This window comes from Amphiura filiformis, unplaced genomic scaffold (genome assembly GCF_039555335.1).
Source record: "Amphiura filiformis unplaced genomic scaffold, Afil_fr2py scaffold_75, whole genome shotgun sequence".
NCBI lineage: Eukaryota > Metazoa > Echinodermata > Ophiuroidea > Amphilepidida > Amphiuridae > Amphiura > Amphiura filiformis.
The window spans coordinates 276,069-299,463 of record NW_027305539.1 but is presented as its reverse complement, the minus strand read 5'-3'; the positions used below and the strand labels follow the sequence as shown (position 1 = coordinate 299,463).

At 37.8% G+C, this 23,395-nt stretch overlaps 1 protein-coding gene across 3 annotated transcripts; it reads left to right on the top strand.

Annotated features, from left to right (window-relative positions):
• The first annotated feature begins 9,717 nt into the window (after window positions 1-9,717).
• LOC140144717 (uncharacterized) lies at window positions 9,718-20,434 on the top strand. 3 transcript variants are annotated; one of them, XM_072166530.1, is made up of 4 exons: window positions 9,718-9,810; window positions 12,841-13,052; window positions 15,725-15,922; window positions 18,652-20,433. In XM_072166530.1, the coding sequence occupies exon 4, from the start codon at window positions 18,834-18,836 to the stop codon at window positions 19,989-19,991; it is 1,158 nt and encodes a 385-aa protein (XP_072022631.1). In that variant the 5' UTR covers window positions 9,718-9,810; window positions 12,841-13,052; window positions 15,725-15,922; window positions 18,652-18,833; the 3' UTR covers window positions 19,992-20,433. The 3 variants fall into 3 exon arrangements, with proteins under 3 accessions (XP_072022631.1, XP_072022629.1, XP_072022630.1); XM_072166528.1 differs by lacking the exon at window positions 15,725-15,922 and having other exon boundaries at window positions 12,841-13,041; window positions 18,652-20,434; XM_072166529.1 differs by lacking the exons at window positions 9,718-9,810; window positions 12,841-13,052 and adding an exon at window positions 14,124-14,600.
• The last annotated feature ends 2,961 nt before the right edge of the window (window positions 20,435-23,395 follow it).

Sequence of the window (23,395 nt, the reverse complement as noted above, 5' to 3'; positions counted from 1 at the left end):
CCTAATGCAGTGTTTCTCTGGAATGAATTTCTTTGATGCGTGATTTTAAGGTTTCTCCTCATTGTGAGTACGCATATGCCTTTTCAAATTACCTGCAAAGTATTTCTGACAATACTCACACTGATATGTTTTTGTGTGAGTTCCGATATGATATTTAAGAGCACAAGAGTGTGCAAAGCATTTCTGACAATGTTGGCACTGATAAGGTTTCTCATTTGTCTGAGTTCTGATGTGTCTCTTGAGATCACCATTTTGAGCAAAACATTTATGACAATGCTCGCACTGGTAGGGTTTCTCTTTTGTGTGAGTTCTGATATGATATTTAAGACCGCCGGAGTGTCTAAAGCATTTCTGACAATGTTGGCACTGATACGGTTTCTCTTTAGTGTGAAGTCTGATGTGTCTGTTGAGGTCACCATTTTGAGTAAAGCATTTGTGGCAATATTCACACTGATATGTTTTGTCTTTTGTATGAATGTTAATGTGAGTTTTAAGAGTACTTTTGGTTGAAAAGGATTTCTGACAGAACTCGCACAGAAAAGATTTCTCTTTTGTACAGGCAGGTCTGTGAGTGTTAAGGTGAACTCTAAGAGTATTGTTTCGTGTGAAGGATTTCTGACAATAGCCACACTGATAAAGTTTTTCTTTAGTGTGAATTCTCATGTGGGATTTCAGGTTGCTAGCTTGTGCAAAGCATTTCTGACAATACTCACACTGGTAAGGTTTCTCTTTGGTATGAGTTCTAATGTGTTCTTTAAGATACACTGATTTTGAGAAGCATTTCTGACAGTATTCACATTGATAACGTTTCTCCTCGATATGAGTTTTGATGTGGTAAGCAAGAATAGAAGAATCTGCGAAGATTTTATGACAGTACTCACACTGGTAGGATCTCTTGTTAGCCTCCTTGCTTCTATAAGCCCGTGCATATTTGATCATATGTCTGTCAACATGATACTTTAATCTGTCGAAAGAGTGAAAGTAGATGCCACAATGCATACAAATAAATGGTTGCACAAGTCTCACCTTCATCGTTCTTAAAAATTGTATAAGAGTTTATCTATACGTAAAAGATGTGTTGAACTTATTGCCCCATCCACCACTGGAATATATAGACAGCTGCATTAAGGTCCACTTCAGTCACGTACATAAACATGAACTGAATTTGTAGCGGGTGGGCAAGTCAATACCTCAGTACTACCGGAAATGTCACGTAATAATTTATAATCTGGTGCATCTTCTCACTTAGCCAACATGGCCAATAGTACATGTACATGTATGTTGTATAATATTGTGACGAACAATACTATTCATAGCACCATTATGGATATCGCCCATGACTAGATAAATAAACGTGCCGATCACAATTGACCAAATATCGAGTATGTTGTGTTACATGGTGGCAGCGGTATATCAAGCTTTCCTGCCGTTTTAAAACCAGCTACAGTCAAAATCAAAGATACAGTAGTAAGTAGTAATCGCATAGAAGGTTTCAAAACGGTAAAAACGCGGTATAGTTATCTGATATGCCCACACCGAACGAAAATACTGACGGCCATGCCGGAGCCGGAGCAGAGTCGCATGCCGGTCAAGGCAACCAGGCACCGCAAGTACGGGTACCCCCAGGTATCAAACCACCTCCCGAACTCAAAGCCATGGATCAATGGAAAACGTGGAGGCAGATGTGGAAAAACTATGTCATCGTTGCCAAAATCAATGAACAACCACCCGAATACCAGACGGCAGTATTCCTACACGCCATAGGCGTCAAAGCCCTAGAAATATATAATAGCTTTGACTTTACAAGTCAACAGCAAAGTGTAAACCTAGAGGAAATTATAAATAAATTCAACGCTCATGCAATTGGCGAGAAAAACGAAACATACGAGAGATATGTTTTCAACAGCAGGCAACAAAAACAAGGTGAAAAATTTGAAGATTTTTTGGCTTCAGTGCGCACATTAGCAAAAACATGCAATTTTTGTGAGTGTTTAAATGAGTCTCTCATACGTGACCAAATCCTCAAAGGTATTGCAAGCCAGGATACACGTAAGAAATTGTTAGAAGAGCATACACTTGATCTTAAGCGCTGCATTGATATTTGTCGCACTGCAGAGAAAACCCAAAAGCATGCTAGCGAAATAAAAGCGTCAGAAACGTCAGCAACCGTCCATGGAGTTGCAGGTAGACACAAGTCTACCAATAGGCCTAAGAAAAAATACGGTCAACAAAGTAGAAAATCAGATAGGCCTAAGAGTACAGATACTAGGCCTAAGCAACAAATAGATTGCAGATACTGTGGTAAAAGACATGTAAGAGACAAATTTGCCTGCCCAGCATTTGGCAAACAGTGCACAAGATGTTCCAAAACAGGCCATTTTGCTGAGGTGTGTAGGACTAGGGCAACAGGAATAAAAAGAGTAGAACAGTATTACAGTGATAGTGATACATCAGACAGTACAGACTACATAAACATGATAAATGTACAGGATGTAAACAATACTGATATCAACAGTGCTAGGCCTACTAAAGAAAAAGATGACATATATGCAGAGATGGTGATCAAACATAGTGATACCAAAGTGGTATTCCAAGTAGATTGTGGTGCAAAGATAAACACCATACCTGAGAAAATGATAGAAAACAAAGAACTCATAGACTATAAAAGCAATACCTTACGTATGTGGAATAACGCCATATACACTGCAGTTGGCACTTGCAGGTTAGATTTACGGAACCCAGCAAATGGGAAGAAATACTCGGTGCCATTCACTGTATCTAAGGACAACCTTACACCACTCTTAGGGAGTGTAGCTAGTCAACGCATGGGTTTAATTACTGTCAACACAGACAATATCACCTCTCCAAACACAGTACTACAAGTACATAGGCCTAAAGAAACAAAACTGCCAGAAGAGCAGTATGAGCAAGTGTTTGACGGAGACCTGGGAAAACTCCCAGGAGAAGTACACCTGACTACTGATCCAAATATGGAGCCCGTCATACTTCCGCCAAGAAGATTGCCACATGCGATTAAGCCTAAAGTAAAAGAAGAACTAAAACAGTTAGAAAATAAAGGCATAATTGCCCCAGTGGTAGAACCGACAAAGTGGGTGAGCCAGATGGTCGTAGCAGAAAAGAAAAATGGGTCCCTTAGAATCTGCATTGACCCTAGACCTTTGAACAAGGCACTAAAGCGCCCTCAATATCAATTGCCAGTAATTGATGATGTGCTCCCAGAGTTAGCACAGGCAAAAGTGTTCTCCAAACTTGACCTTAGCTCAGCCTTTTGGCAAATTGAAATAGACTATGAGTCTAGCATCCTGACTACTTTTAATAGCCCATTTGGACGCTATAGATGGCGCCGCTTACCATTTGGTACTTCAGCATCCTCTGAGATTTTCCAACATCGTATACATGTTGCATTAGAGGGACTGACTGGAGTTATCTGTGTAGCGGATGACCTCGTAGTGTATGGCAAAGGTCAGGATGAAGAGGCGGCATTAAAGGATCATGATGCCAACCTCGAGCAACTGCTAAAGCGTTGCACAGATCAGAACATTAAACTTAACAAAGACAAGTCAATCTTCAGGGCTACGGAAATCCCATTCTTAGGTCATCTGATAACAAATCAAGGTCTGAAAGCAGACCCAGAGAAGGTCTCGGCGATCTTAGACATGCCTGCACCAACAGATGTGAATGGTGTACAGCGACTTGTTGGGTTCGTCAACTACCTAAGTAGATTTCTCCCCAGTCTATCAGATGTCCTAGAGCCAATCAGACAGCTAGTCAAGCAAGAAGTAGAATGGCATTGGACTTATGTGCAACAGAATGCATTAGACAAAGTCAAAGCAATGATTTCTGAAGCACCATTGTTAGCATACTACAACCCAGAAGATGACTTAGTCATCCAGTGTGATGCAAGTGGTAAAGGACTGGGTGCTGCCCTAATCCAAAATGGACGCCCAATCGCATATCACAGCCGCGCACTCACAGATACCGAAACACGGTACGCATCCATTGAAAGAGAGATGCTCGCGGTAGTGGATGCATTCGAAAGATTCCATCAATACACTTTCGGACGGTTTACACAAGTTATCAGCGATCACAAACCGCTGGAAATGATTGTCAAGAAACCACTGTGTAAAGCACCCAAACGTCTACAAGGAATGCTTCTGCGGATCCAGAAGTATAACTATGATATCAAATACAGTCCTGGCAAGACAATGGTCATTGCAGATGCCTTGTCACGTGCCTATTTACCACATACACCTGAAAAGGCAGAACCATATGCAGAAGTCAATATGGTAACTTTCCTGCCAATCAGAGACGAAAGACTTGAACAATTAAAGACAGAGACATCACAAGATGAGACATTACAGATGTTAAAGAAAACCATCATAAACTCATCATAAATGGGTGGACGGAAAAGCGAGATGAATTACCTGAGCAACTCACTCCGTACCATAGTTTCCGTGATGAACTAGCGGTACAGAACGGTCTCATATTCAAAGGATCGCGCGTAGTAGTACCACAGAAACTTCGGAAAGAAATGATGCTCAAAGTTCACTCCTCCCACTTAGGCACTGATGGATGTCTGAGACGAGCAAGAGAGTGCCTATTCTGGCCTCACATGGCATCAGACATAAGACAATACATAGCCACATGTGATGTCTGTAGAACATTTGAGACTAGTCAACAAAAAGAAACACTACAAAGTCATGACCTCCCCGCGAGACCCTGGGAAAAGGTCGGTGTAGACCTATTTACTTGGGACAGTCAAGAATTCCTAGTCACAGTCGACTATTACAGTAACTTTTGGGAAGTCGACAAACTTGACGACACATCAAGCAAGACAGTAGTAGCAAAGCTGAAGAGCCATTTCGCGAGGTACGGTTCACCGACGCAGGTCGTATCAGATAACGGGCCGCAATTTATCGCGGAAACCTTCAGTCGATTCGCTACCGAATGGGACTTTGAACACGTTTGTAGCAGTCCTGGTCACAGCCAATCAAACGGCAAGGCAGAAAGCGCAGTCAAGACTGCTAAACGCATCCTTACAAAATGTAAGAAAGCCAACACCGACTACCAGATGGCGTTTTTAGACCACAGAAATACGCCAACACAAGGTTTTGACACCACACCAGCACAAAGACTCATGAACCGTAGGACAAGAACATTACTTCCTATGTCTGATAAACTTTTGCAACCCAGAGTCATTGATGAGAGCAAAAACATGAAGCAACGCATCCAGAAACAAGCCCAGAACTATAACAAGTCAGCTAAAGACTTGGAACCTTTGCAAGAGGGTGATGTAGTTCGTATGAAGCCCCTCGTACAAGGGCAAAAGAACTGGCAAAAGGCGATTGTTTCAAGACGCCTTGACGAAAGATCTTATGTCGTCGAAACTCCAACAGCAGTGTACCGTCGTAACAGAGTGCACTTAAAGAAAACTCAAGAGACACCACCACCAGTTGTCTCATTGCCCCATCAGACTCCAGCAAGAAATCAAGAAACACAGCAGAAAGAGATTTTGAAAAAGCAAAACCAGAACAATCAAGACAAGACCAAGAACTCTAAGAAACCAGAGTCTTCACCAAAGAAAGGAAAGACTACCAGAAACAACCAACAACAGCCATCACCAAAGAAAACCAGCCAACAAGAGCCACAACCAAAGACTACCAGAGGCAACCAACAAGAGCCATCACCAAAGAGAGGCAACCAACAAGAGCCAGCACCAAAGAAAGGCAACCAACAAGAGCCAGCACCAAAGGAAGCCAACCAACACCAAAAACCAAGTCCAGATCAAAAAACAAGACCAGTACAGAGACAAGAACTATCTACCAAATCTGGAAGAAAAATCAAGTGTCCAAGTTATTTGAAAGATTATGTCTAAAAAACATTACCAAATTTTGGCACAAACCAAAAGAAAGACAAAAGAAATCTTTCTGGACATTTTGAAAGAAAGTTTTGAAGTTTAAGTAGTTTTTAGAAGTTTGTTTAGAAAAGTTGATCTTTTCAATAGTTCAAAAGTTGAAAAAACAAAACAAAAAATGACAGTCAAAGCACACTAAAGACTATGATCTAAGGACACTTAAAGAAAGACAATGATCTAATTTCATAGTTATCACATGAAAGAAAGACAATGATCTAATTTCATAGTTATCACATGAAAGAAAGACAATGATTTAATTTCATAGTTATCACATGAAAGAACAATGATTCTTTAAGATGTGAAATATCAGTTCACTTCCTTTAACATTTAGAAAAGGAAAGTTTTCAGTTTAAGTTTGCAACTTAAAAGTGATCACAAGTAACCAAAGACAGTGACTTTTTCAATAAGAAAAGGAAAGAACTTTCATGCATAAATTGATCTATTAAAGAAAGATCAAAACAGTTCATCTCACACTTGAAAGAAATTTCACTTTCGAATGTATTTAGAATATAAATACATCCTTTTGAAAGAAAGGGGGATGTTGTATAATATTGTGACGAACAATACTATTCATAGCACCATTATGGATATCGCCCATGACTAGATAAATAAACGTGCCGATCACAATTGACCAAATATCGAGTATGTTGTGTTACAATGTACAGTCCAAACAATATTTGTTGTCGTCCGGTTGTTTTCCATATGATCCACTTGCGCGAGAAGTGCTTAAACTTAAACTAAAGTCTGCACAAAAAGCAACTCAGCTGTTGTAAATACGCCTATAGCTTCAGAACTAATAATTGTTTCCACACTATTTCAGCATAGAAAGAAGGACGATTTATTTACGCGGATTTTGATACCCCATGTCCAATTTTGTTCATCACAGCAGTGTTTTGAAAGAAAATTATCCGAATTTAAAAGTTGCAGCTATTTGTATTGATTTGAAGTCAGCGCGAAGATAAATGGAGGGTGTTACGTGCTACAATGCTTGCATAAAAACCATTGATCGCTGTAAACTGCAACTGTTAAATTCGGGTATTTTTCTTTAAAAGCACTACTGTGTTGATAATATTGAGCGACATTTGACAAATGGGGTATCAAAATGCGCGTAAATAAATCGTCCTTCTTTCTATGTAGAAATATTGTGGAAACAAGTATTAGTTCTGAAGCTATAGGCGTATTTATAACAGCTGAGTTACTTTTTGTGCAGACTTTACTTTGCCAACACGGAAAGTGAACGGGTATATTTATCCTTCGCTGAGATTTTAAAAGTTTGACATAGTATATTTAATTTGAGTTGTGTGACAGCTTACCAACCAAACAAACAATGAGCCTATAGCCGGACTGACTATGCTGGTCTCAGATCGATGCCGTACGTAGCTAGCCTACTCGGGAGCCTACTGCTGGAGACCTGGACTTGAGGGTCGCTAGTAGGCTACTGCAAATCACTTGATGTTCGAATTATATGTTCTATCGTGTTTTAAGTCTTGAGATTATACTCCATAAATTACTCCAGAAAATAATGTGTTCCAAACAATGTCGAGTTGGTTTCATATCATAGAATGTAGATTGCTTTAGGGCACACACCACTAAATAAAGTCCCATTAAAGTACACGTAAATAATGAAAGTAAGTTTGTTTTTACCCCGTGTAAAATCTTTTTTCATATTTTAGTGACACCGATGTCTTAAATAATGATTTCAATTTAATTTAAAACTTGTTCTTTGATACAAGTTGAGACTAACTTTTGAGCTACGGAGACCTGAACAGCGCCACCCTCAATTTTCAGCAAAAACTTCAATTTCAACAAACGTTAACATGGTCAAGGAATGATCTTATATTCTTACCATGGTGACTTCTCTCTTATCTCTTTATATATGATGAACACTGTCACCAAATGTGCATTTCTTTTACTGACATAACATAGCATTTTCGCTTCAACACATATATAATTTTCTGGAGTATAAACATATCATCTAGGCCGCTCCTGATAAGATAACACCTGAGAAGGTCTGAGATAAACACGTGTCGGCCATTCCTTAAAATGCATGGTCCAGCTATGGTTCAATTTAAAGTACACACGCTACATCGCATCCAAGAAATTACCAACTTTAAGAGTTGAGCTCCACTAGTATCAAAATGCCATTTTTCGGCATTCTTACTACAAACTACTTTTGTATTCAATATTCACAACGGGTCTCACAACAAGGAAAATGCATGTTATGCCGTTTCCGTACTGTTTTCCTAAGACTTTTAGAGCGGTTTATTTAAAAGGCCCCCAAGAATCTGTGCCAAAAATCGCTTGCCCCCCCCTCGACTGGCCAAAATTGCATGCCCCCCCCCCTTTCGGCTCGCCAACAATTTCTTGCCCCCCCCAACTCCCCCAGGGCTCATAATTATTGCACAGCCCCTTAGTATCTGTCATTGAATTGACCAGATCACCTGAGGCTGTATGATACACATGGGCCGGTCAATGAGTTACATAAAAATGAAGTTAAGTTCCCGTGGAGGGAATTTTTGCCTGAGGCAATGTGTGGTTAAATGTTGAACACTCACAATAAGAGTTATTACCGTCTATTTGGTTGAAAAAGGAGGTGAGACATGATCAATTCTGTTCAGGCAGTGAAACCTAATGCATATATATTTTCTCATTCTGTATTTTCTTGATAATTATCTTTACTTGACTACTTACTATACATGGGCCTAGTATTATGCATATTTTGTTCTGTCTCTGAACGAAGGAACTATGTCTAACCCCATTATCACTTTATGAACTTTGCACCTCCATCTATGACATTATTCTTTATGACTTTTAGCGTCTATGAATAAAGGGACTGAATCCAGCCCCATTATAAAAAGCAAGGATATTTTCATCAGTTTGAAATATTTTCATTTCGTATGTATTTATTAAACAGAAAAAAATCATCAAAAAATTGCAAAGTGATGAAAAATAATAGGAAACATAAAAAATAAGAAAAATAACAAATGAAATAAAATAAAATTGGCGAAGTGAAAAATCCTCACTTTTATTCCTTACGAAATAATAAGAAACATGACAAATAAAAAATTTCAAAAGTGATAAAAAATTCTCACTTGTTCTCTCACAAAGTAATAAGTAAAAATTTGCAAAGTGATAAAACATCCCACCTTTTACCTCATGAAAATGAAATATTTGTGAAGTGATAAAAAAATCCTCACTTTTTTCCTCACAAAATAGCAGAAACATAAGAAATGAAAATTTTCCGAAGTGATAAAAAATCCTCACTTTTTTTTTTTATCACAAAATAACAAGAAACATTTGAAAATTGAAAATTAAAATAATATTAAAGAGTGAGGAAAAAAGTGAGGATTATTTTATTTCTCATTTTTAACTTCTCCTAAATCGTGCCTCAGCAGAATATAAGAAACATAATAAATGAAAAGTTTCCAAAGTGATAAAAAATCCTCACTTTTTTCATCACAAAATAATAAGAAACATAAAAAATAAAGAATAAAAATAATATACGCCTAAAGCATACTCAAATAAAAGAGTGAGAAACGAGTGAGAATTTTTTTATCACTTTGGAAACTTTTCATATATTATGTTTCTAATTTTTAACCCCTAAATTGTACCTCAGCTGTCCTTAGCTAAAATGTACTTTGGGTAACATGATAGACCCTGAATCTTATGCTATGCACCCGGGTTCGGGCAGTGCACCTGTATGCGTATTTTATGGTGTACTCCATAAAATTTAGTGGCGTGCGACCTTATGGTATACGAGCTACCTTTAACGACGCCATTGCGCCAAACCCGGAAATAATACCAGCTGCACAATGCCTTGTCTGTTTGACCAGACTAGTGCCTAATCACAAGGCAAATTGATTCTTAAATTTACGGTAAATTTGTAAATGAACTCATCATTCGTCATCTAATTCTAAGAAGCGTACGGCGCGGGGTAGGTAAACAGTTGTACATAATTGACAAATTGTAATTGCACTTCAGACGAGAGCTAATAATTATGTTTGTTAATGGTAATATAATAAATATCGCCAGCGCAGCGAGCAGAATTAGTCATGTTAGTCCACCGCGTAAACTTGTATGGCTCAAAATTCGGGCCGATAGTATCAGTTTGTGAATGAGGACATCGTATAAGTTCTTTGTACTAGAGCAGAATCTTGGTCAGAAATCAAGCTACCTCCACACACAGGTTAAATCAATTCCTATCGTGGTAACTTCCGGGGTAACTTGATCGCTGATTCATCTTTCTGCATCGCCAGCGGCCATGTTCGAAAGATAAAATACAGTAACAATACATGTAAATGATGAATGATGTATAGCATGTTTATAGTATGGATAGCAAATATAGTATGACTAAGATATGAGCAAGGGAGCAATTTGTTTAACGACTGAGGAGCTGATATCATGAAAACCCGAGCTCTTCCTAAATTTGTTAGTGATGTCTGTGATTTCCTTTGAGTTCCACCGGGGTGAGGGCACTCCCACTTTGGAGGTGACGCAAATGTAGGGCTGTTAAAAACCCCTTTTTTCAGCGTCGCTGTCACCCAAAGACCCCATATTTTTTATGAACCCATGCTCTGTCACCCGCATACCCCCTCTTTTTCCATTTGATCTGTCGCCCATTGCTCGCGAAGTCTAGCCAAGAATTTGCTCACAGATAGCTTCACATTCTAGGCTAGAGACCGTAGCATTCAAAATGTAGTCAGATTCGCTGAAGCATAACACCGTGTAAAGCAATGGAAGTTCAGAAGTAAACACAGCCGATCACAACAGGCGAACAAAAATGTTGCTAAAATTACACTTCAGCAAAATTTTAGACTGCCCAAAATAGGCCAATCTTGCTGAAAAGATGCAGTTGACTCATCAAAATAACTTTCATCCAAATTTCAACATTACCAGAATAAATAACCTCCGGTACAAAAAATTGCACCGGTGTCCGACCGAAAAACCATAGCAAAGCACTCTAGCTTTGAATGCGTTACTATGGTGTGCAAATTCGAAGCTAGAGTTCTTGAGTAAGTCACCCAAAGATCCTTATTTTTCAATTTGAACAGCAACTTTTATTTATCACTGATTTTGTTACTTATTTTGAAAAAATTAAGAAATTTGAAGCCATTTAGAACTAGAAATTCAATGTTCAACTTTTCTGTTGACGTTTCGGCTCTCACCCAAAGATTCTGTTTGTGTTTGGATCAAAAGTTTCAAATGAAAATCATGATTTATACCAGCACAGATGAACTTTCATGAACGAATTCAAATGATTTGTCGAAACGGTTGATTACAACGCATGCTTAAGGGATTAAAAAGCTGTGAAGTGTTTCCATGTGCTTCTTTTGTCCAGTTGGCCAACAATATAAGAAACAAAACAGTTCAGGTTAGTTTGATATGTGCTCTAGTCTTATCTGAAATTTACAATCTGCCATTTTTTACAGTATTTCAACTACAGCGCCGTATGTCAAAAGCATCTAGGGCAAAATGGAACAGCAATTCTATACTCTGTATTGCATAAGCAGTCCAGGGCCGTAGCAAGGTTGAAAAATGTGGGGCGGCCATCACAAATGTGGGGCGGCCAAATTACAAATATATGCCCAAATTGAATAAAGGTATGAAGAAAAACATAACAAATTTCTCAAAAAGTGGGGCGGCCATGGCATCCCCGGCCGCCCTGCTTGCTACGGTCCTGAAGCAGTCTATTCATAACTTCATCATGGCGACCTCGATGTCCGTTGTTTCTATTCACCATGTTCATTCTAGGTGATCAAGGTTTCAATGACCAGTAGAGAATGAATACGCACCCATTGTTTAGACATAAAACTGCCCCACATTATGGGAATTAGCTCATGTCTGGTCCAGGCCCAGAACACAATCATGTACGGTAGCCCTATATTTTGTTCTGGGACTGTTATGCTGCTACATTGTATACTACACACACAGAGGTTAACTATTAAATGTGTGACCTCTTAACTAGCACTGTGAAGTTGGACCAAATCGTTAGCCTGCTATGATAATTGCCTACCTCTTTTTGTAATTTTTGAGAACAAATTACAAAATATGCGGAAAATATGGTTTCAAGCATGCATGTAAACATATATATTTATTCCCCGATCTTTCACAAGAACACATGATAATGACTAAATGAGACAAAGGGATTAATCAGAAAAAATAAGGGCGATTTTGTAATACATACTTAAACCATATTTTGTACTTTGTCGGAATAAGTGGCTTGGTGTAGCAAAATTCTACAAATTTTATAAATTTGCTACACAATTTTGGAATTGAATAGGATTTGTATGTCATAGACTAAGACACTGAAAAGTGTGAATATACCAAGAGATATTTTGACAGCAGATTTTGCTATGCACAAAAAAATTCTAAATTCCAACGCTGCTTTGTTCTCAATATTACAAAAAATGACAATATCTTAGATACCCAGCAAACACAAAAATATTAAATATTAAAAGCATGTTAATTGTTATATGACATTCATGGCACCCTGTATAGAAAAATTTGTTTTACTAGCTTACATTTACACAATGATAATGGTTCGTAGGGTTATCACTTTGTTTTATTGGAGTAGCCTGACTGACCCTAAAAGTAGGCCCGACCCAGACTTTTTTGCCCCTCCCCCCAAAAAAAATGAATTAACAAAAAGAAGAAGAAAAAGTTCCAAGGCATTTAATATCAAATGCAATTTACAGCTTTAAAAGTAAAAAAAAAAAAATTAGGCCTAATATGTGGTGAATGTAAATCATTTGTAACGAAAACACATTATTTTTCTATTTTTGAGCATTTAACATTTTTTTTTTATCTCAGACTATTGATCATGCATGATGGGGCATGGTCACATGTTAACCCAGGCATGTTAATTGTTAATTTAATTTCCGCTTAATTTCCATTTTACCTTTCAGATACTGTGATCATTCGTCAATCTGCAGCGACATAACTATTATCACAACCTGCAAAATCATTACCAAGATTCCTGGTCGGGATTTGTTCAGGATAGAGCTATAGCACCATTTCAGACTTATCTGCTTCTTCACAGCTGACTGATCCACGCTGATTACAACATATCCAGTTCATCCATCACTACGATGCAATGTCGAAAACAAGTAATTTTAATGTAAGACTTTTAAACCCATTCACTTGTATATTTTGTGGACTCAATGTCTACTGTTTGAATAGATGGAAACGTCATATTGGGAGACATATGATGAAATATGTAAGAGCTCATAGAAACACACAGAGTAGAGAGAAACCGTATGGGTGTGAATATTGCCAGAAATGTTTTCCACATGCTGGTAATCTTAAGCGACACATCAGAACTCACACCAAAGAGAAACCCTATCAGTGCGACTATTGTCAAAAATGCTTTGCACTTAACGGTAATCTTAAAAGACATATCAGAACTCACCACAATGAGAAGCCGTATCATTGTGATAAATGTGACAAATGCTTTTCGGAATCTGGGAATCTTAGAAGACATGTCAGAACACACATGAAAGAGAAACCCTATCAGTGCGTGCATTGTCAGAAATGCTATACACAAAAGAGCGATCTCAAAGGACACATTCTTATTCACACCAAAGGTTGCCCTTACCAGTGCAGCTATTGTCAGAAACGCTTTGGCCGAAATTGTGATCTCACAAGACACATCAGAACTCACACTAAAGAGAAACCGTATCAGTGCGAGTATTGTCAGAAATGTTTTGCTGATTCTGGTTATCTGAAAGTACACATCAAAATTCACAAAAAGAAACCCTACCAGTGTGTGATTTGTCACAAACGTTTTGCACAATCTGATGATCTCAATGAACACAACATAACTCACATTACGGACAAACCAAATCAGTGTACGTATTGTGAGAAATGCTTTACACGAAATTGTGATCTCACGAGACACATCAGAACTCACACTAAAGAGTATCAGTGCCAGTATTGTCCCAAATGTTTTGCCGATTCGGGTAATCTAAATGTTCACACCAGAACACACACACAAGAGACGCCGTATCAATGCGAGTATTGTCAGAATTACTTTTCAACACGTGGTAACCTTGAAATACACATCAGAAGTCACACCAAAGATAAACCATTTAAATGTGATTATTGTCAAAAATGCTTTGCACAAAGTTCACATCTTAAGCGCCACATGAAAACTCATGAACATCCATAACTGAGGTCTACTTTTCAGATTGTTCATCTACTTGTGGGGATTCAGAAAAAGAATAGTTTGCACTATCTACAATGTCAAATTACTGAGATATGAGATAAACACAATGTTCACATTTTGACCATTTGGTGGACATTTTACGGAATTGCCCGTTCGTTTTTCTGCACTGCAACAAATTGATACCAAACTACAGAAAAAAGTATTAAAACATGAGTATATGTATGATGGATAATCACGTTTTTTAAGCTTTAAAGTGTTTCCGATGATGTTTCATAACCGAGAGAGTCTTTGTTATCTACTAGACAATGCTACACAATGTCTTATCGATCGGATTACCCTGCTTGTGAATTTGGTGGTTGTGCAATACAGTCTAAACCAAAAGAGACTAAGGAACATCTGACGGAAACCACTCAAACTTGTTTGCCGGGAAAGTGGTCCAGATGACCATATCAGTCATACATACCTGATGACGTGCCCCGAAGAATAGGACAAAATATTGTAGTGAGTAAAAATTCACTTGGTTTTGTCAAACAAAAATTCAAAATGTCTATTTTTGAATAGACAAAATGTCTATTTTTGAATATACCTGATGAATCTATTCAAAAAATAAAGAAAGAAAGCTATTGTTTTACATGTAACCTCTGTCATCTGAGAACAGCTAGGCACGTTGTTACAAAATTTATTCATTGACAGACATTCTAAAGCAAATCTGTCAGAAATTTCTGCATGAGAGTCGAACCATTGTATCTTCGCTATAAGTTCCCTTCTATCCTCGCACTATAATTTAATCAGTGATTTGATGCTCTGTTCACTGACCGAGCCACTAAATAGGTGAATGATTACCTCATTATCATGAATTTGGTTGTTGGTTGTAATTAAATGTGTCGATAGGTTTCACGCTTTAACTACACGTATCCATAATTATCAGTGATGATAGTGGGCTTTTATATTACAGAAGGGTGCTCTCTCATTTCTATAAACTTCATAGCGCCAATAGGCAAACATTTACGGTATGTGAGGGTGAGGACCCAGTCTAAAACTTAAGGGCGTTTATTGTTGGTGTGGGTTACAAGACAACATGACAGAAAGGATTTTCTAGACTGTTCTGAACATTTTGATAATTATGTGTGATGCGATCAAGCAAAATCAGTCTGAACTCGGAAATATTGATTTTGAGATGCAGCCAAACAAAGGCAATATTTCCTTTTATTTCCCATTGTTTTGGAAACTCTTTACTTGCTCATATCTTTAAAACTTTTTGTTCAATATCAATGGGGTTTTCTGCAAAATCCAGCTTTGTAAATGTGTTTTACTATCCTTTAATTTAAGAAACTAAAGATGTAATATTTCCGAGTTCCGACTGATTTTGCTTGATCGTATCACATATGATTTGCGGGGATTTTTCGGCCATTTTAAACATCTAACCTACGAAGCGAAACCGTTAAATAGAACACCTCTGGCTGCATGACCTCGGGCATGACCTCTATACTGATATAGTTTGGCGAATCTGTGGTGTACATATGCAAATCATTTAATTTTGAGCATGTAACAATTTTTACTCCCTATTCATTTCACATGGCCGCATGTTATTGTTAACTTAATTTTATTTTTATTTTACATTTCAGATACAATCTGCAGCAACATAACTTCTTTCACCACCTGCGAAATCATTACCAAGATTCCTGATCAGGATTTGTCCAGTATAGAGCTATTATTTAGCACCATTTCAGACTTTTCCGCTTCTTCACAGCTGACTGGTCCATGCTGATTATAAATCCAGTTCAGCCACCAGTGAATCCATTTCATCCACCACAAGTATGAATGTAAGATTTTTTAAACCACTTACTTGTACATTTTGTGGAATCTACCTCTGCTCTCTGAATAGATTGAAACGTCACATTGGGAGACATATGATCAAATATGTTAGAGCTCATAGAAACACACAGACTAGACAGAAACAGTATCGGTGTGAATATTGCCAGAAATGTTTTACTCTAGCTGGTAATCTTAAACGACACATCAGAACCCATACGAAAGTAAAACATTATCAGTGCGAGTATTGTCAAAAATGCTTTTCACAATCTGAAAATCTGAAAGCGCACATCAGAACTCACACCAAAGAGAAACCCTATCAATGCGAATATTGTTACACATGCTTTACACTTAGCGGTAATCTTAAAAGGCACATCAGAACTCACCAAAATGAGAAACAGAAACCGTATCATTGTGATCAATGTGAAAAATGTTTTTCGGAATCTGGGAATCTTAGAAGACACATCAGAACCCATACTAAAGAGAAACCCTATCAATGCCAGTATTGTCAGAAATGCTATACACAAAATGGTGATCTCAAAGGACACATCCTAAGTACTCACACCAAAGGTGGCCCTCAGTGCAGCTATTGTCAGAAATACTTTGCACGAAATATGGATCTCACAAGACACATCAGAACTCACACTAAAGAGAAACCGTATCAGTGCGAGTATTGTCAAAAATGTTTTGCTGATTCTGGTTATCTGAAAGTACACATCAACATTCACAAAAAGAAACCCTATCGGTGTGTGATTTGTCACAAACGTTTTGCACAATCTGAAGATCTCGAAGAACACACCATAACTCACATCACGGAGAAACCAAATCAGTGTACGTATTGTGAGAAATGCTTTACACGAAATTGTGATCTCACGAGACACATCAGAACTCACACTAAAGAGTATCAGTGCCAGTATTGTCCAAAATGTTTTGCCGATTCGGGTAAACTAATTGCTCACACCAGAACTCATATAAAAGAGAAACCCCAATGTGAGTATTGTCAGAAATACTTTACAACACCCACTAACCTTAAAGTGCACATCAGAATTCACACCCAAGAAAAACCATTTAAATGTGATTATTGTCAAAAATACTTCACACAAAGTGGACATCTTCAGCGGCACATGAAAACTCATAAATCCTTTTAGTATGAGTCAGAAACACTTTGTAGAAAATCAACCTATATTTCTAACCTAAAATGTATATACATGTAGCAACAAAAATAAACGATGGAAAACTGGGATATTACTTATCTGTTTTTGTGATCAATGAATTACTTATGGCGCTATACTAACACAGAGTACGTTCCAGGTGATGTGCGACATAATGTGCTCTTTCTTTGCTTTCCATGCTAATATTACATTACTGTTTTAAATAACGGTTAAAAAACGGTTGCATTGCAGCACATTACATCAAAGCTCCACTGTGCGCCCCATTCCTTTTTTAAAGGAATTTTTATTGTATAACTCATACAAAGTTTCTTGTCATTTGATTGCCCAATTACTATGATTATTTCTGCTATTTGTAGCGGCTAGCTGCAAGTGCGAGTGCAATAGTCATTTTTCCATTGCACTGACGCAGAGCTACCATAGCAACGCTGACAGACGTCCGAGCGTATAGTGTGAGGTTTCTACCTCGATAGGGGCTGTGCAATTAATTATGAGCCCTCCCCATTGCATTGACGCAAAGCTACCAGAGCAACGCTGACAGACGCCCGAGCGTATAGTGTGCAATAATTATTAGCCCCTCGGCCTGCCAAAAATCGCTTGCTCCCCCCTCACGGCCCGCCAAAAAATCTTTGCCCCCCCTTTACACATGCCAAATTTTGGGGTCCCCAATTTTCAAACCTTAAATGGTCTAGATATATGTTGCTAGTGCAGCGCACAGGAAATTTGCATATTAGAGCGTTTCCGTACTGTTTTCCTAAACCTTTTTAGAGCATTTTATTTAAAAGGCGCCGCATGAATGTGTGCCAAAAATTGCCACAAATTTCTTGCCCCCCCCCCCCAATTTTACCTCCACCAGGGCTCATAATTATTGCACAGCCCCTTATAGGTGCAGGCGTTGCTTCTAAAATAAATATACATTTAGATTTCTTTTAATTTATTTTGTTTTCCTGGTGATGTATAAAAAATAAATAAGTGGAAGCAACTTATTTATGACGGTTGACGGTGTTACATTTTTCCGAATGGAGTCATCAAAAAATAATATAACTTCACAACCCCTTGGCCTATTGAGCTGGGTAACGGCGGCTCGGGTGGTGCGGGTATTAATGTTTTCGGTCAACGTAACAAAAGAATTCTTAGGTCAACATTTTTTTATATAAATTTTTGAAAACTAGATACAAATGTTTGGAAACTTTTGGGACTTTATAACAAAACATCCTAGACGGTGCAATCCTAACCTTATTTGAATTGTTTTATCAAAACGAACAATTTTGACACCTCTTTCGCCAAATCGGAGCACTTTGATGTATTTGACCCCCATAGAGCCAAAACCGTGTCCTTTGACCTTTTCGGTTATAACTCAAGAACGGTATGGCCTAGATAGGTCAAGTTACACATTTTCTGAATCATTTTTTTTTAAGACCGTGTTCGATAACTTTTTCCGGCCAAAAGCTATTCCGGTTCAATTGCTACTATGCGTTTTTGTGTAGCAGTGCAGCTTCCCACCAACTGGTACCAAACACCCCATCCGAGGGGTCAGGCTCATACGCTATTATTTTCATTTTACCTTTCAGATACATTCGTCAATCTGCAGCAACATAATTACTATCACCACCTGCTAAATATTACCAAGATTCCTGGTCAGGATTTGTCCAGGATAGAGCTATACCAATTCAGACTTGTCCGCTTCTTCACAGCTGACTGGTCCACGCTGATCACAGCGTTTGTAAATCCAGTTCATCCACCATACAATACAATGTTGAAAACAAGTAAGCTGAATATAAGATTTTTTAAACCACTTACTTGTACATATTGTGGAATCTACCTCTGCTCTTTGTATAGATTGAGGCGTCACATTGAGAGACATACGATCAAATATGTTAGAGCTCATAGAAACACACAGACTAGAGAGAAACAGTATCGGTGTGAATATTGCCAGAAATATTTTACACAAGCTGGTAATCTTAAACGACACATCAGAACTCACACCAAAGAGAAACCCTATCAGTGCGAGTATTGTCAAAAATGCTTTGCACAATCGGATAGTCTTAAAGTACACATCAGAACTCACACCAAAGAGAAACCCTATCAGTGTGAATATTGTTATAAATGCTTTGCACTTTGCAGTAATCTAAACAGACATATCAGAACTCACTTCAACGAGAAACCGTATCATTGTGATAAATGTGGAAAACGTTTTTCGGAATCTGGGAATCTTAGAAGACACGTCAGAAGGCATTCTAAAGATAAACCATATCAATGCGAGTATTGTCAGAAATGCTATGCACTAAAGAGCGATCTCAAAGGACACATCCGAACCCACACCAGAGGTAGCCGTTATCAGTGCAGCTATTGTCAGAAATGCTTTGCAGGAAATTGTGATCTCACAAAACACATCAGAACTCACACTAACGAAAAACCGTATCAGTGCGAGCATTGTCTTAAATGTTTTGCAGATTGTAGTAACCTGAAAGTTCACATCAAAACTCACAAAAAGAAACCATATCAGTGTGTGCATTGTCTGAAACGTTTTGCACAGTCTGATAATCTGACAGAACACATCAGAACGCACACCATAGAGAAACCCTATCAGTGTATGTTTTGTCAGAAATGCTTTGCGCAACCCCGTTATCTTAAAGATCACACCAAAACACACACTAAAGAGTATCAGTGTCAGTATTGTCCAAAATGTTTCACAGATGCAGGTAAACTAGTTATTCACACCAGAACTCACACGCAAAAGACGCCATATCAGTGTGAGTATTGTCAGAAATACTTTTCAACACCTACTAATCATAAAAGACACGTCAGGATTCACACCAAAGAGAAACCATTTAAATGTGATTATTGTCAAAAATGCTTTACACAAACTTCAAATCTTAACCGCCACATTAAAATTCACAAATCCTTTTAGTGTGAGTCAGAAACACTTTGTAGAAAATCGACGTACATTGTGAAATTAGAATGTTATATATATAGTAAAAGCAATTAAATAAGCGATGGAAAGCTGATAGTATTTACATATCTTTCTTTACATTCATATATGTTCTTGACTTGAACAATAAATTACTTGGTAATCTTATTAACGGGAGTTCAGTATTTGATTTTCTATACAAACGGAAGGTGTAAAAAACTGATCACTGTTAAACTGATTGCTGATTGATCAGTAGCTGATTACCGATTGTTCAGTCAATGACCACTGATTGTTCAGTTGCTGCTTTCAGTTGAATACATGAATACAAAAGCGAAGTTATTTTGAGAGAAAAACCCGTGTATCATTTTAATTCCTTCAGTTAGATTTACCTGGTCAATATGGTAAGTTTTACGTGCAAATGAGTGGATTAACCTGTATTAGGTATGACGATTAGCATTTCAGGGACTTCGTGGGGTTCATTTTAAATTTTGGACTTAGGTGGTTTTTGAATCATATACAAAGACAACAATGTTAGAATGAGATTACCACTAGTAAGATAATACAAAATAAAGCACACAGGTATGTATAATGTTGATAAGCATTCTGCCATGTAATATAAACCACACACTTTCCTTTATTAAACCCATTTTTTGTTCAAAAGTCATTCTCTAGCAATGAATGTGTTACAAGTGGACTTTTATACATACTGGATTTCAATCAATGTGTTACAAGACTCAAATCATGGAATTGGGTGATTCTTTCATACATGCTATTTTTCACATGCCCAATAGACACAGAGAATGAATTTGAGTTGTTCTTTCATGCATATGACAGGCCTATGTATAGCAACAATTTCCCATGCTTAACTCAATTTGGCCAAAGTATGGACTTAGGTGGCTTTTGTATTCATATATTCAGTTAGTAGCTGATTACTGATTGGTAAGGAGCCGATTACTGAATGGAATCCCAACTGAATGGCATGTTTAACTTAGACATTTGAAACTTTGGAGTTAATCAAAATTAAAGAAACATTAAAAGAATTGTTGATTGACTTGTTTAAATTGGCATTCGCATTTTTTCAGTTAATCTAAATAAAGGAACAGTGTATAAAAATTTACTTTGAAGTTAATCTGAATTAAAGTAACATTAAATGAGTTAGTGATCAACCGATTAAAGAGGTATCAGCAGTTCAAAATCTTCTGATATTTTGAACTCAGTGGTAATAATACGGCCCAATGAATTTTACTTAGGCCATAAAAGCAAAGTGAAGTAATTTACCCTTGCCCATGTTAGAGTTGCGAATTCCCTTTCCCGAAGTCAATTGAAAATTTTGACCTTTCATATTGAAGATATGGTTTTTTTCCCAAAAAGACCTAATTTTTTTGGTGTTTTGGGAAAAAAATCCATATCTTCAATACGAAAGGTCAACATTTTCAATTGATCGTCGGCTTTTCATCCCATCTACATACACTTTAAGTATAAATCATCAGATTTATAAAGTTTACTTCAAGTACTGTTAAATATCAAAAATATCAATTTTTAATGATTTGCCATAAAATGTGTATTAAATTGCGAATTTCAAAAAATCAAAATTATTTGATATCAGAATGACATTCTTCGTATTCAGAATGCAATTCGATATGTCTGATGTGCTCTAATGTCCCAAAATAAATACTGTCCAAACGTTCATACCCCAGCCCTTAATGTACGATCTTTTTTCAGAATATACCTTTATTTTTTTTCAAAACCGATTTTTTGGCATATTTGTAATACTTACACATGTTTCAACTTATATATATGAGCAAACTGTCAAATTCCCCCTATTTGTAGTAAAACATGATGATTTTCTGTTGGTCCGTCATATTATCATAATTTTTCAGATTATGATAATTAATATATCGGTCGCAAATCGTAGTCTCCTACGAAACCATTTTGTTACGCTCCCTCCGAACATGTGGAGGGGGCGTACAACCAATCTGGCGGAGACTAACTCTACGGCCGTCCTAATCCAAAAAGTGCGAGATATTTCGAGCGATAGAGGTGAAGTTTATGATGTTGTTTCTTTGCAAATTTCCAATGTTTTTCGCATCCAAATGTATTGGGAACTTTCATAATGATTGCATATTAACTATTTTATCATTTCGGAAGAAAAAAAGAAAAATCTAAAAATTTAAAAAGATCGTACATTAAGGCTTTAACATCAAAACGGCTAGTGCAATTTACCTCAACATTTGGGAACTGGATTATTTTGGTACAGGCCTCAATAGGTCTACCAGAACAAACAAAGGGTCTTCCACAGACATAACACACTGAACAATATTATTAAATTTTTGAAAATGACAATAATGCGTTAAAAGTTTTAACGGCAGGTGTAAAAGAGTGATCACTGTGTGCTCTGACTGATTACTGATCACTACCCACTGATTAATCAGCAACCGATTAATGATTGCTCAGTCACCGACAACTGATTGCTAATCGTCGAGTAGTTGATTACTAACCCCGTGGGGGGTCTTCGAAAACAATTTTACGGGGATGTGCCACGCAGACTTTCGGATGCTGACTTTCTCTTTACTTACTTTTCGCTGTTTTTGCCACACATCAGTCCCGGCCATCAGTATACCAATTTTTCACACACAAAAAAATCACCCCAAAACACCCAAATTCGTACCCCCTCACGTTTGATGGTCATAGCATGTAATTTTAAGGAGTAGCATTTAGAATAGTTTTACAAAATCCCGGGGGGGGGGGGCACATCAAAAATTTTTGGTGGGTATGCTCCCCCGGAATTTTGAGGTGGTGGGTCTTTGGGAGCTGACGGTGTACCGGTAAAAGGTGGTCTTTCGGAGCTGAGAACCGGGCTGTGAACAAGTAAAATGGGGTCTGGCGAAAAGTCAAAATCAAGAGTATTTCTTGGCTTTTTGGTTGAAAATCGCTTGAAAAAACAAGAAATATGAGGAATAAGCAATTTTTGGGTCTTTTAGAGCTGAAATTATCAAAATCAAGGGTCTTTCGGAGCTTTATTTTGGTCAAATATAGCGGGTCTTTCGGAGCTGCGAAACCCAAAAAGGGGGGTCTTTCCGGGGGAGCATACCCGTATGGTCATTTGTGTTGAGTGCCCCCCCCCCGGTACAAAATGACCGCTACGTGATCTTTGAGCGCTACTTGAACACACGCTATTAGGAGCTTGGGTCAGTGGCTCTTGTGGCCGAGTTTGGTCAAGAAAATACGGTTTGACAGACGCATTGGACGAAGAAAAATGTAAGAAAGAAGATTTTGGAAGACGGCAGTATATCAAGAAAGAACCTGTAAGGGGTGGTGCAATAATTATGTGTAACCCCGGGGCGGTGAATTCTCAAAATGGTCTGTCAAAAATCGGTTGCCCCCCTAGTCTTGTCAAAAAAAAC